Source organism: Nematolebias whitei, chromosome 23, assembly GCF_014905685.2.
Source record: "Nematolebias whitei isolate Nwh7 chromosome 23, NemWhi1, whole genome shotgun sequence".
Classification (NCBI taxonomy): Eukaryota; Metazoa; Chordata; class Actinopteri; order Cyprinodontiformes; family Rivulidae; genus Nematolebias; species Nematolebias whitei.
Genome location: NC_056520.1, coordinates 13080221 through 13093524, shown reverse-complemented (window position 1 = coordinate 13093524; position 13304 = coordinate 13080221). Strand labels below are relative to the sequence as shown.

Here is a 13304-nt window from a genome sequence, read left to right as displayed (position 1 = left end):
CTGCTAACAGAACCATACTGCTAACAGAACCACTCTGCTAACAGAACCACTCTGCCACTAGGACCATGCTGCTAACAGAATCACACTGCTTACAGTACCATGCTGCTAACAGGACCATGTTGCTAAGAGAACCTCACTGCTAACAAAACCACACTGTTAACAGAACCACACTGCTAACGGAACCACTCTGCTAATAGGACCATGCTGCTATTCTTTTTCACTTTTGGTGCCTTGTTTTTGTATTTTTGTTGTATACTTTGATATTTCTTGTTGTTGTTGGGTTTTTTTTATTTTGACGAGTCGAGACAGTTCTTCTTGTCCTCAGCATTTCATTGCACTGTTGACCTTGTGTTGACCTGCATATGACAAATAAACTTAAATCTTTCTCAGCATCATACTCAGAAAGCAAACAGAACCCGTTCTTAGTTGGCACAAACACATTCATCCAGTTCAGCAGCTGAGAGTAATCTGTTACAAACACAGCAGGAATAAAAGTGACAGAAAATATAAAATTATTCCCACAGTAGGGGTCTGGCTTGGGTTTCCTCCCATTTTATCTAGCAGAATATTAACTTTGGGCTCTGTTTATTAATTTCTGGATGTGAATCTCTCTGTTAAGCCTCCATAATCATTCACATATTTTATTGTGTATGTCAGAATTATTAAACATAGCCTGACATCTGTGCTCTCTTTGTGTGAAGGCAGCGATGCAGCAGGTTGCTCCTCTTCCTCCGTTTCTTGTAAATGGATGGTAAATGGACTGTACTTATATAGCCGCCTTTCTATCTGTCACGAGGCTCAGTTACCGCCGGCTCTCAGGAAGAGGTAAACATTTTATGCTATATGCGTGCCGCTAACAGTCCCTGTTTATCACTGCGTCAGCATTCACTTGATCTCTAAAGACACTTCAAAAACTTTTTACTCTTTTGAAATCGCTTAAGCACACTGGCTCTTTGTGTGCCTCTGTCTTTTTATGGCTTTTTACATTTTTTTTTTTCTCAAAGCATTCATTTGTTTTTAATGTCTCTTTATGCAACTATTTTATAATACAGTATGTCTGTTTCATGTATATAATGTACATCTATTACATCTACACCTTTAGATGCATGAAGAGGTCCACCTGCATCATGAAGGACCCCACTCACCCAGCACACACACTTTTTGCCCCGCTTCCATCAGGCAGGAGGTAAAGGAGCTTTAAGTTTAGAACCACTAGACTGAGAAACAGCTTTTACCCTGAGGCTGTTAGACTCATGAAGCTCTAACCAGAATAATCCCTGTGAAGAATCTCATCATGTTCCTGTTGATCTGTTTCCTGTTGCTGTGTTCATTCGTGCTCATCTGCTCACACAGACTCATGTTTGTGCTGCTGTTTGGCGTATTGTTTTTATGCTACTAGTGCTTAGTGTATTATTTAGTTGATGTTTTTCTTAGTTCATAACTTGGATCTTATTACTGTTTTTCTTTTACTTTTTGTTGTTGGATGTAATTGGGACCCTGTGTACACAAAGACCCAAGCCCCGAGGTCATACCGCCCCCCAATAGAGGCCCAACAGAGCTAGAGCACCCACGCCCCAGCAAGCAGCCACCAGAGCATACGCCCAAACACCCAGCCCCAGATGTCAAGAGCCACCAACGTGCCAGCGAAAGGGAGACCCGCCACAGGAGGGGAGTGCGAAAGGGGAAAGTAGACCCCACATTAAATGGTTTATGATCCAAGAGAGGGGACCACCCAAAACCCAACCTGACACATAAACAGGCACACACAGACAGCCCGACAGAGCCTCTGTTGGGCCGTACATGCACCTCACCCAACCGACAGTGACCGCCCAGGCCGGGGGCCAGAGCAGCAGGAAGAAGCAGCTGAAGAAGGCCGGCCCAGCGCGCCAAGGACCAGGTGCCCCACCAACCTCCCACCACAGGCCCTGAGACGCCCAGGTACACCACCATCGCACCCCCCATACAAACAGCACCACCACCACCACTCCCGCGAATGTCAAATTGTTTCCAACCGACTGACGTTAGTAACAAAAAAAAAATTAAGATCTTATCAGCAAGAGCTGCAGGTCAAACACATTTCAATTATTTTTTCTAATTTATATGCCTCCAGCACTGCGATAGAACAACAACAACTGTGTGGCAGTAAATTACCGCAAATTTAATTAACACCATCTGTGGGATTCCTTGAAAAACAGCTGATCGTAATCCAACAACACAACACAGCTGTGGGTATTTGTGCTTTTCTGCAGCTCGGATTCATTCATTGTCGAAAAGCAATGAGGACGGGAAAGATTAACGGAAAAATACGAGTCTGGAAAAGACTTTAAAACCTCTAAACGATGAAGGGAATTAAGCTATTGATTTGAAAGTAACATTTACAAGATAATTTGTTTTAAAAATAACGTGTCTAATTATTGTCTGTCAGAGCCAGAAATCATCGTTTCAAACTCCCAACTCAAGCCATAATCCCAGATTTTCTTCTGTTGCCACCAACATATGGCAGCAGAACAATCGATGCTGCTGTGAGCATTGAAACCACCCGAGGTCAAAAGTACAATCCAATTTGTCCTGATTACCGCCGGCGGTTCCTGCGCCGTGTTCGTCCATCAGCCGCCTGGGCCCACGTGAGGCGGCGTTCAGGGTTTCAGATATTGACGCCTTAAAAGCTTCACGCTGCAGCAGAACTAAAGGTGGGTTTGAGAAATGGCGCTCACATGATCCGAAAACTTCAGAGCACTGCTGGTTTTCAGGCTCCAGGGGAGTTTGTGAGTTAGCAAAACATCTCAGGAACAAGTGGACCTATTTGAAATAAACTCTCAGAATAAAATAATTTGATTTGTTTCTACAAATGAGTCAACCTGATTCAAGATGGCCGCCACAGGTAAATGACCATAGACAAGAGAAAAATGGAACAAGTTCAGTCTGTTATAGATATTGAGCTAAAACTGGGTGCGGTGTCATTCCCAACACTACATTACAATCAGTGCTACTGATTGCAAGAGTTATTGGCTTTAAATTTGAGCAATAACTAAAATCTAATTCTACTATTGCAAATCTTATAACAGTCCCTCGCTACTTCACGGTTCGACTTTCGCGGACTCGTTCTTTCTCGGTTTTTCAAAGATTCAACACGAGGAAAAATAAAATTGTACATGACACATCATTGTCAACTTTAATATTACTCACGTGATTGTGACAGTATGGGATACTGTAGAGTAAAAAGTTAACAAAAAATAAAATACTTTTAGACAGGCACCGTCATTTTGTAGTTTTCTCTCAATAAGCCTACACTGTATCGCCACTCATAATTCAATTCAATTCAAAAATACTTCATTAATCCCAAAGGGGAATTAATTGTTGTAGCTAATCATCCTTAGAGTTGTTAAAGATGCTGATGGCTATGGGTAGGAAGGATCTGCAGCAGTCCGTCCCACAGCAGATATGAAGAAACTGGCTGCAGATGCCGATCCGTCCACCCAAACCCAGCAGAGCTCTCGGTCCTCTTGGGCAGCAGGATTGCCTGAATGCCTGGCAGAACTTCTCCCAGAGCGATAGCCATTTCTCCCAGCAGCCTGCTGAGCCCCGCGTCACTGCAGACTTTTAACTGCAGGTGCCGGGATACGATCTCGGCCCTCCCGCTGTCATGAGCCACGTTTCCAGCTTCCTCCAAGATCTCGGTAGTCAGGCACTCGAGCACCGCCTCCAGGTAGATGGGAATGCATCCTTTTCAACTCCTTTGAGATTTGGGGCTGTAGCTGAGGTATTATATGAGCTTTTGAGATGTTAATCAGCTGTTCCCAGTTGTAGAAAACCACCTTGTTGTTATGATTACGCATCATAACAAATGTCCAAAAGTAAAAAATGTTTCAGTATAAATCCTTCTAGCGGCACAGCATCTGATACCAGAGGAAGTAATCATCCCAAAAAGCCATTTACATCCAGTTAAAAGAGAAATTAAAGTTTTCCAAAGCAAAATCTCAGAATGAATGTAAGAGAGCTACTTCAACATGCAGCCACCTTGAGCAACGTAATTCTGAAACATAAGGACTACATTTCCCAGAAGCCAACAGTGCTACACCCAGAAGCTCTGTTGCCTTCTGCTGAAATACATAGAGGGAAAGTTTTGATCTGATCGGAAAAAGTTTAGTTCTTTACAGTGACCTTAGCGCCCTGCGGATGCAGAGAGCCAGCACGGAACCCACTGGGAACTGGAACGTAACCCCCACAATAAACAAGAGATTACTGTATTACTCTTTAGCTTTTGGATGATATGTGACTACTTTTAGCTTTTAACTTGGATTTTGCACATTTGGCTACCATTTTGTTAGTTTTGGACAACATTTTGGTACTTTTGGCACCTTGCATTGTATTTATTTTAACTAGCATTTTGCTCTTTTTAGCTAGCAATTGTCTACTTTTTGTAGGTGTTTTATTTGTAGCTAGCATTTTGCTTTGTGGGAGTGGTGGCACAGAAGTTAGGCGGGCCTGTGATCGAAAGATCGCCGGTTCAAGCCCCGGTACAGACAACATCAAAAATGTGGGTGGGGTAGGTGAAGCACCCACACCTGCCCCCACCCTCATTCGCACCACTTTGGGCCCTTGAGCAAGGCCCTTAACCCCCACCATCTGCTCCTCATGGTGCTCTAGATAGCAACTCTCTGCTCCACACAGAGGGCTGTGGTAGCTCGGAGGTCTGTGGTTGCGTCAGGAAGGGCATCCAGCGTAAAAATAACTGCCAAGTCTTCGTGCGACTGGCGACCCCTAACGCAGGGAGCAGCCGAAAGCAGAAGAAAAATTGCTACTTTTATTGTTTAGCTTGTGTTTTGTTACTCTTAGCTTTGTGCTAGCCTTTGTTATGTTTAGCTAGCATTGCTTTAATTTAGCATTTTGCTATTTTTTGCAAGCATTTATTTTTAGCTTTTAGCTAGTGTTTTGTTAATTTTAAATACCATTTTTCTAGTTTTAGACAACATTTTTGGTACATTCAGCTGGGATGTAGCTCTTTTTAACTAGCTTTTCTACATTTACTAGTGCTTTTTATTTTCGCTAGCATTTTGCTATTCTTAACTCCTAACTAACATTTTGCTAATTTTGACTTTAGCTTTTCACTAGCATTTTGCTACTTTTAGCTAGAATTTTATTACCTTTATTTAAAGTTTGGCTATTTTTTGGAAACATTTATCTATTTTCACTTTTAGCTAGTGTTTGCTGCTTTTAGCCAGTGTTTTGCTATTTTTTTTTATCTTTAAGTTACCGCTCTGCTATTTTTAGTTTTTGTTGTCATTTTAGCTCTGTAGCTTCTGTTCTGTTTGACCCTCAGCAACTTAGTTTCAGCTTCTTCAGCAAATATCAGCAGTCGTTCGGCTCGCTCACTTTGTGTTCTAGCAGGAGCTGCAGTTTCTTTAGATCAATCAAGTTCACAGATATGCAGGTAGTATATGCACAGATACTACCATCTGTTGTGGTAGTAGCTGAGAGTCATCTAAAATGCACACCCTGACCGTGACTCAAAATGTTTTTTCAAGATTAGCCTAAAACAGCTAAAACTTCCTCATTTCTCAACATCAAATGGTTTTAGTTTAGAAGAAAAAAATTGTGGATGATGAGCATTCTTTCTAGTAATGCTAAACCTTAATTTGGGACATTTATTTTTGTGTGTGTGTGTTCATTGTGTGTTGTGTGTTGTACACACTCTTTGGTGTAGGTGAGGACGTAGGTGATCTCGCCGCCGCTGGTCAGGTTGTTGAGCGGGTGCCACCAGCAAGTGAAGTCCTCCATGTTGGGGGAGCGGCAGTAATAGATGTGAGGCGTCGTGTTCACGGCGGACACCACTTCTGTTTGTCAACAACAAAACACACGGACATGTCAACATATGTGAGCTCAGACACGCAAGTGTGTTACAGGCAGGTGAGGAGGTTGTAATCAATCAGCGAAATAACAAAAACGTGTCGTACAACAACAACACAAGACAAAACTCTACAGGAAAACAGCTACACCGTAAAACAACAACAAATAAGAACGACAGAATGGTAAACAAAATGCTAAATCAGAATGAAAACAAGTTACAATAAAAAGCAAACAAGTATGTCACCAAACAAACAACTTCATGATCACAGCAAAGTACAAAACAAACAAAAAAATTCATTAAAAAAATTCACAAAACAGAACTTTTTAGAAAAGTCCAACAAAGTTCAATCAGGTCGAGACGTTTCATCCTTCATCCAAAGGACTTCATCAATCCATCATTGAACCACTTTTGCCTCAGAGGAGTCGACAGGGGAGAGAGTGGGCCCCAGAAACCATCTTATCACCATCAAACTGGTTAGTACACTATTGCGAGTGTGCTGCTTGTGGGACTGAGTTTGTTGTGGCTCCGCGGACTGATGAAGTCCTTTGGATGAAGGACGAAACGTCTCAACAACAACAAAAAAAAGAAACCGTCCGATTACTTGACTGAACTTTCTTGGTTATTCTACCTGGATTATCGAGCATGAACTTTGAAGTTTTTAGAAAAGACTGCAGCAAAAACAAATAAATAAATAAATCATATAAAACAAGTCTTTCATAAGGAAACTCTTTTTCAAAATGTATTTCTTCATAAGCTTATTATTATGTGTGTTTTCTACATCTTTGGGTTTTGTTGTTGATTTGTGTTTGTGGTTTTGCACATTTTAATGAGGTTACATATTCAGGGAGTGGCGGCGCAGAGGTTAGAGAAGGTGGGCCTGTGATCGGAAGATCGCCGGTTCAACTCCCGGTACTGACAACATCAAAATGTGGGTGGGAAAGGTGAAGCACCCACACCTGTCTCCACCCTCATTTGCCCCACTCTGGACCCTTAACCCCCACCATCTGCTCCCCTGGGTGCCCTAGATAGCAGCTCCCTGATCCACACAGAGGGCTGTGGTAGCTCGGTGGTCTGTGGTTGTGTCAGGAAGGACATCCGGTGTTAAAAAAAAAAAAAAAAAAACATTGTGCGACTTAGTTCGCTGTGGCGACCCCTGAAGAAGGGAGCAGCCGAAAGAAGACGAAAGAAAGAGGTTACATGATAAACAAACAAATCGCATCGCAGTTTAAACAAACAAACAAACAAAATTCATGCTGCTTTATGTTTAAACCTTGGTTTTCATGACCCCCAAAATGGCCGCCACAGCCAACACAGAGCAGTCTAACTCAGTTTACAGACGTTGAGCTAAATGTGGTGTAGCTCAGAGCAACGTGCCGTAAACGTCTAAATAAAACAAAAGCTTTCAGCTGATTTCAAACAGCAGGACGTCTCATGAAGTGGTCTGTGGACGCAGAGCGTCTAATTACGTTTCCAGATCTAATTCCACAAACTGAAACCACAATTCCACTCAGCTGTTTTTCACTTACGGACTTTATTCAATATCAGTTTAATTCCTTTTAAATTAAATCAGCAGGAGGAAAGAATAAAGCTGCAGACTGCTGCGATGCACCGGGTTTTCATTACACATTTTCCATCAGTAACAAGAATGTTGTTCTCAGAGATCAAAGCCAGAAACTGTAGAAGCAACTACGTAAACAACAACAACAACAAGAGAAGAAAACGGACTACAGATCAGAACCGATCCATCGATCAGGTGATCCCCTGAACTGATCAGTAATCAATCTCGAAACAACTTTCAGCTTCAGTAACACCCCGATCATTTTTTTCAAGGACTTAAACAAAAAAGAAATGTATTAACTATCACAATAATAACACATTTTTGTATTTAATAACCCATAAACATTTATAAATACACATAAAACTGATAGGAAACAGTTTTGTACAGGACAAATATTTTAATACAGCTTTGGTGTTGTTTTTAAATAAAATAATAATTAAAAGAAAACTATATTTATGAAAATATATTGGACACATTTTCAGTATACAGTGAGTCCATTTCAACAAACCATGAATCAAAACATTCAGCTCTTTCAGGACAATCCTGCTATGACTTTTGGTATCGGTGCAACTTTAGCTTTTTGAAATATTTAGATTTTTCTGACACTTTTTTCCTCATAGAAAATGAATTAAGCTCATTTTTCATCCTTCAAATCTTTAGATGTGTTTACAACCTTTTAATGCTTATTTCACATTTTGTTCTGCTTCAGCTTCTTTCAGCTTCCTTGTGCACATTTAAATTTTTTTAGCTACTTTCAGCTGGGTTTTTTGTGATGTTTTGTGCTCCTTTCAGATCTATTATGCTCCTTTCTGCTTATTTATGCATTTCAGTATTTCATGCTATTTCAGCTACTATTTAGCTGTTTTATGATAATTTCAGTTTTCAGCTAATTTCACATTTTTTGTTCAACTTTTTCTCAGCCTAATTCAGCAAAAATGTGCTCTCCTTGCTTCCTTCTTGTAGCTTCTTTCAGCTGTTTTTTGCTACTTTTCAGCTGTTTTTTTTTTTTCAATTTCAGCTTTTTTCAGATAATTTCCTCTTTTTTGTGCTCCTTTCGGCTTCTTTCACCCTGATTGGGCAAATGTTAAATAAAGGTTAATAAATAAAATGTGTTCTTCATACTTTCTTCTTCTAACTGAAGCTTTTTCTACCTTTTCAGCTACATTTTTAGCGAATTTCAGCTGTTTTCAGATAAATTCAAGTTTTTTGTGGTAATTTCTGCTACTTTCAGCCTAATTAACTTATTTCTGCTAATTTCAGCTTGTTATGCTCCTTTCAGCTTAGCTATGCTAGTTTCACTTATTTCAGCTACTATTTAGCTGTTTTATGCTAATGTTAGCCTTTTCAGCCAATTTCACAGTATTTGCACTCATTTAAGCTTTTTTTTTTGGTCTAATTCAGCAAAAATGTTCACTCTCCACTTCTGCTAATTTAAGCTTCTTTCTGCTGTTTTAATTACTTTTCAGCTGTTTTTTTATGCTAATTTCAGCTTTTTTCAGATAATCACTACTTTTTTGTGCTCATTTCTGCATCTTTCAGCCTAATTGGGAACAACTGTGCTCTCTCCACTTCCCGCTGATTTAAGCTTCTTTCTACCTTTTCAGCTTTAAAAAATAATTTCAGCAGTTAGAGATAATTTACTAGTTTTTGTGCTCATTTCTGCTTATTTAAACCAGATTAAGCAAATATGTGATCTTTCTACTTTCTCCTGCTAACTTAGGCTTGTTGTTCTTTTATAGTAGCAACATTTCAGCATGTTTTTACCTAATTTCACCTGTTTTTCATCAAGTTCATTAGCAATAAGCATTTACACTGCATTTTCGCAGGAAATGCAATTTCTCTATTATTCATGTCATTAAAATCACTGGTTCATGAAATATTTGCCTAACAAACAAAGAGGGTTGACTCAGACAGTGAAATCTAAAGTTTTAAGAGGGAATTGTTTCTTCTGAGAGCAACAAGAACTTCATGCAGCCTCGAGTGATCTCAGCTGGATCAGTAATCCATCAGAGTTACGGTGGGCGGGCAGCAGCCAGACAAAGGCCGTGTGTTCACGGTAAGGAGCTCAGTGAGCAGATTTATCAGGAAAAGAAAATGACCTCTCTGAAATAAACAGGACACAAAGCATGCTGGGAGCCAATAAACCTGGAGAACGATACACCAGCAGCCAGTCAGGTTGGATAGAGTGAGATTCTTATGAGCAGTCAGGAGCTGCTGTAATCTCATCCAAACAAAATCTTAAACATCAGTGTGCCTGAAAGGATTCAGTTTTTACCTTAAAATAAGTGCATTCACATACACACAAGTTTCTTTCTATCCTTGTTAGGACCGTGTATCAACTTCCATTCATTTCTGTAGCCTAACTCTGACCCTAACCCTAACCCTAACCTAATCATTACTAGTAAATACCTAACCCTAACTGCACTCAGTTTACACCTTAGACCTAACCCTATCCCCTAAATCACAAATGGAGTTCCGCCATGTTAGGACCAGGTTTTGGTCCCCCAGAAAGACTACTGGCCCTGATAGGTAGATGTGTACACCAGACAAGCTCCAAAAAGGAACAGGTACACACACAAACACTCGCACAAGGGCAATAATTCCACCACTTTATTGGGTGAGAGAGCAGTAAATGGTGAGTTTTAAAATTATCAGTTTTCGGGGGTTCATAAGACAGTGGTTCCCAACCGTGGTCCTTGAGGAACACCATCCTGCATGTTTTAGTTTTTTCCCTGCTTTGATGTACCTGATTTGAATGAATGGATGCTTAACAGGCTTTGGCAGAACTTGAAGTAATAAAGTCACTGAATCAGGTGTGTTGGAGCAGGGAAACAACTGAAACATGCAATATGGCATTCCTCAAGGACCATGGTTGGGAACCACTGGTTTAAGATACAGTCAACTGAACTGCTGTAAAATGAAATAAAAGTTAAACATTAATTACCAGGTAGACAAGTTGCAGAAACTAAACTAACAAAAGGGCCTGACGTCTTTCTCCACTTGCCCCCGCACCAATGTTTTGTGTCTTTGAAGCATTTCATTCAACTTACGGGTCATGCAATCATAAAGCCACATGATTACAGAAATGTAAAATCATATAAATTATAAGAACAAGTTGCTAAACATCTGACATGCACAGTACTCAATAATAAAGTCCAAAAAGAAAGATTAACCATGCCCACAGAGGGAATTGGGCATTTGCAGCATTCCCATATTGCAATGGAAACAAAAGCTCTGCCGTGGTCCCATAAAGGATTTTTTGTGTAACTTTGCAGGTGAATAATGGTGAAAAAATGTATTTGCACATGAAATATGGAGTATCTGAGTATACCTCAGTCTAAAGATTTATCAGAACCAGGTTGAATATACTGTAGATTTAACTGGGCTTGAATTAATTTAGTGGTTATTGAATAATAGTCACTGGTATTAGCAGCTTTAAAAATTTTAAACTACAACTTAATCAAACAAAAATTTTCCAACAAAAATGTTCCTGGAGTCAGTCAATATAGATTATGACCTACTGTGATGATTAAACAAGATCTATTGCTCCTACAAATCAGAGATCCCTTTGAACATGAAATATTGCTATTGTCATCTACAAAAAGCTCAAATATTTTGGTTTAAAAATAATAGTAAAAACAGAATTTCCTCATGGGGGATCAAACTCCAGTCTACCAAGTGAAAAGCAGTAACTCTTATCGATACACTATAGAACATTTACATTACCTACATTTCTATGCCGACGACACCGTTTTCTATTGTCGAGCTAAATTATTTGCTACGGTTTTCCAATGTTTACAGCCTGCATTCGACATCACCCAGTCAGATTTGTTCCATGTCAAACTGGTGCTAAATGCTGATAAAACCAAAAGTATGTTTTCAAACAGGAAGTTGGTACCAGAAGTCCTTCCTCCTATCTTATCTACGAATGGTGTTCCCATTGAGTTTGTCTATTCTTACAAATACTTGGGAATTTTGGTCGATGCACAGCTCTCTTTTAAGCCTCATGTTGAAAATTTGATAAAGTAATTGAATTTTTTTTCTCCCAGAAATAGATCCTGTCTAACTCTGAATGCTAGGAAACGCCTTGTAACTGTGACTTTCCTTCCCTCCATTGATTACGGTGACACTATTTACATGAACGCTCCTGCAAGCACCTTGCCGATGTTGGATGCTGTCTATCACGGTGCACTAAGATTCATAACTGGCTGTGACTACTGTACCCATAACTGCACCCAGTATTCACTGGTTAACTGGTCGTCATTAACTTCACGCTGGTCCAGTTTCATCTTTAAATCACTTCTTGGTCTGCTGCCTTTATATAGCTCCTACATGTCAATTCGTCAGTGCAGCTACAGCGTGCGCTCTCAAGACATCATTACCTGCAGTGTACCCTCAGTGGGCCTTCTCCTACTCTGTTCCTGTTTCCTGGAATATCTTGCAAAAAGTTCTGAAGTTGTCGACTTTGACCTCTTTAAGGGATTTTAAACAACTGTTAAGTTCATGGCAAAAAACAACGCCGACATGTTCCTCTTTTTAGTATTTTACCCCGTTTCATAATGTAGCTTGTTTTTATTTTGTTTTATATCACTACTTTTATTTACTTTTCATTTTATATGTTTTTTATGACTGTTTACTGTTATCTGTACCTCATCTGTGTTTTTTTTTGTTTGTTTGTCTAAAACAGGTCTCTCTTGTAAATGAGTCCTCGTGACTCAGTGAGACTAACCTGTAAAATCAAAGCTAGATGAATAGAAAACAGTGCAAAAAATGGCTTCAGTGAACACCAAATATTTATGTTAGTTCTACCCCTCCCGTCTTCAAGTACCCTCCCGACATGTCAGGGATTCAGTGGACCAAACCACTGGGTGTGGGAAGGGGACAACTTTTCACGGGCATTAATGAATCATTTTGCTAATATAAATGGTGGATGTTTTCTTTTCCATCCATTTCAGTATTTTTTCACTCATCATTTCTTTCCTGGTTTCACTGGTTCTTTTATTGGTGTGTTGTCAGCAGCTGATTCTAGAAGGGCTTGCTTTGCAACCTGCCAGAGGAAATTCCTTTGAGTTTGCTGGTCAATCCTTTCTAAGACGTCCAACTGGAATTCTTCCTGATGTTATCCTTTTCAAGCTCCTTGTGCTGCTGGCATTGTTTTTCCGTGAACTTTGTTGCTTGCATCAAAGTCGGAATTGGGTGGTGGCCACAACCGTGTTGTGATCAATGTCACGATCCGTGCTTGTCAGCATCTTGGACTTTTTCACCAAATTGCAAAAACGTTGATTATTTGTGATGCAATTGATTTTGCACTCTGCTTCCTGGAGTGGTCCATGGGTCAGTTTGTTGTGGATGACTCTTAAACCAATTTTTTAAGATCACCCATTTATTTTTCACAAACCCCATCAAGAAATTTGTCCTGTTGCCAAGTCCAAAAGGTCCAACAATTCTTCCAACTTTGCCTTTTCTGATCATTCATGTCACCCATGACAGTCTTGATTTCAGAAGATTTGCACTCCTTTGTCATGCCCCCTCCTCCGGTGCCGGCCCTCTCCCTCGTCGACAGAGACCATCTTAGCACCAACATAACTAGTTTGTTCCACTTTGGAGTAAGCTGTTGGGGGAAGAATCAGTTTTGTGTTGTGTGTTTCCTTGACTGATGAAGCCTTCTGGATGTAAGGTGACTGAAAAATATTGGACTGGATAAAAATCATTTCCTACCATCGAGTATGGTTCTTTTGTGTAAACAATGTTAGTGAGAGAGATTTTCTTTAACAAATGGATGACTGGATGTGCATATAGATGGATGGATGAAAGGATGAATGGATGAATATAATGATGGATATATTGATGTATGTATGTATGTATGTATGTATGTATGTATGTATGTATGTATGTATG

The 13304-nt window shown here is 39.9% G+C and overlaps 1 protein-coding gene across 1 annotated transcript in view; it reads right to left on the bottom strand.

The window, feature by feature from the left end:
• The window catches only part of LOC119429056 (growth hormone receptor), a 55779-nt gene that overhangs the window by 11813 nt on the left and 30662 nt on the right, over positions 1-13304 (bottom strand). Inside the window, exon 3 of the mRNA XM_037696773.1 lies at positions 5689-5834. Within this exon, the coding sequence (XP_037552701.1) occupies positions 5689-5834 (146 nt within the window). The remainder of the gene's footprint in view (positions 1-5688; positions 5835-13304) is intronic.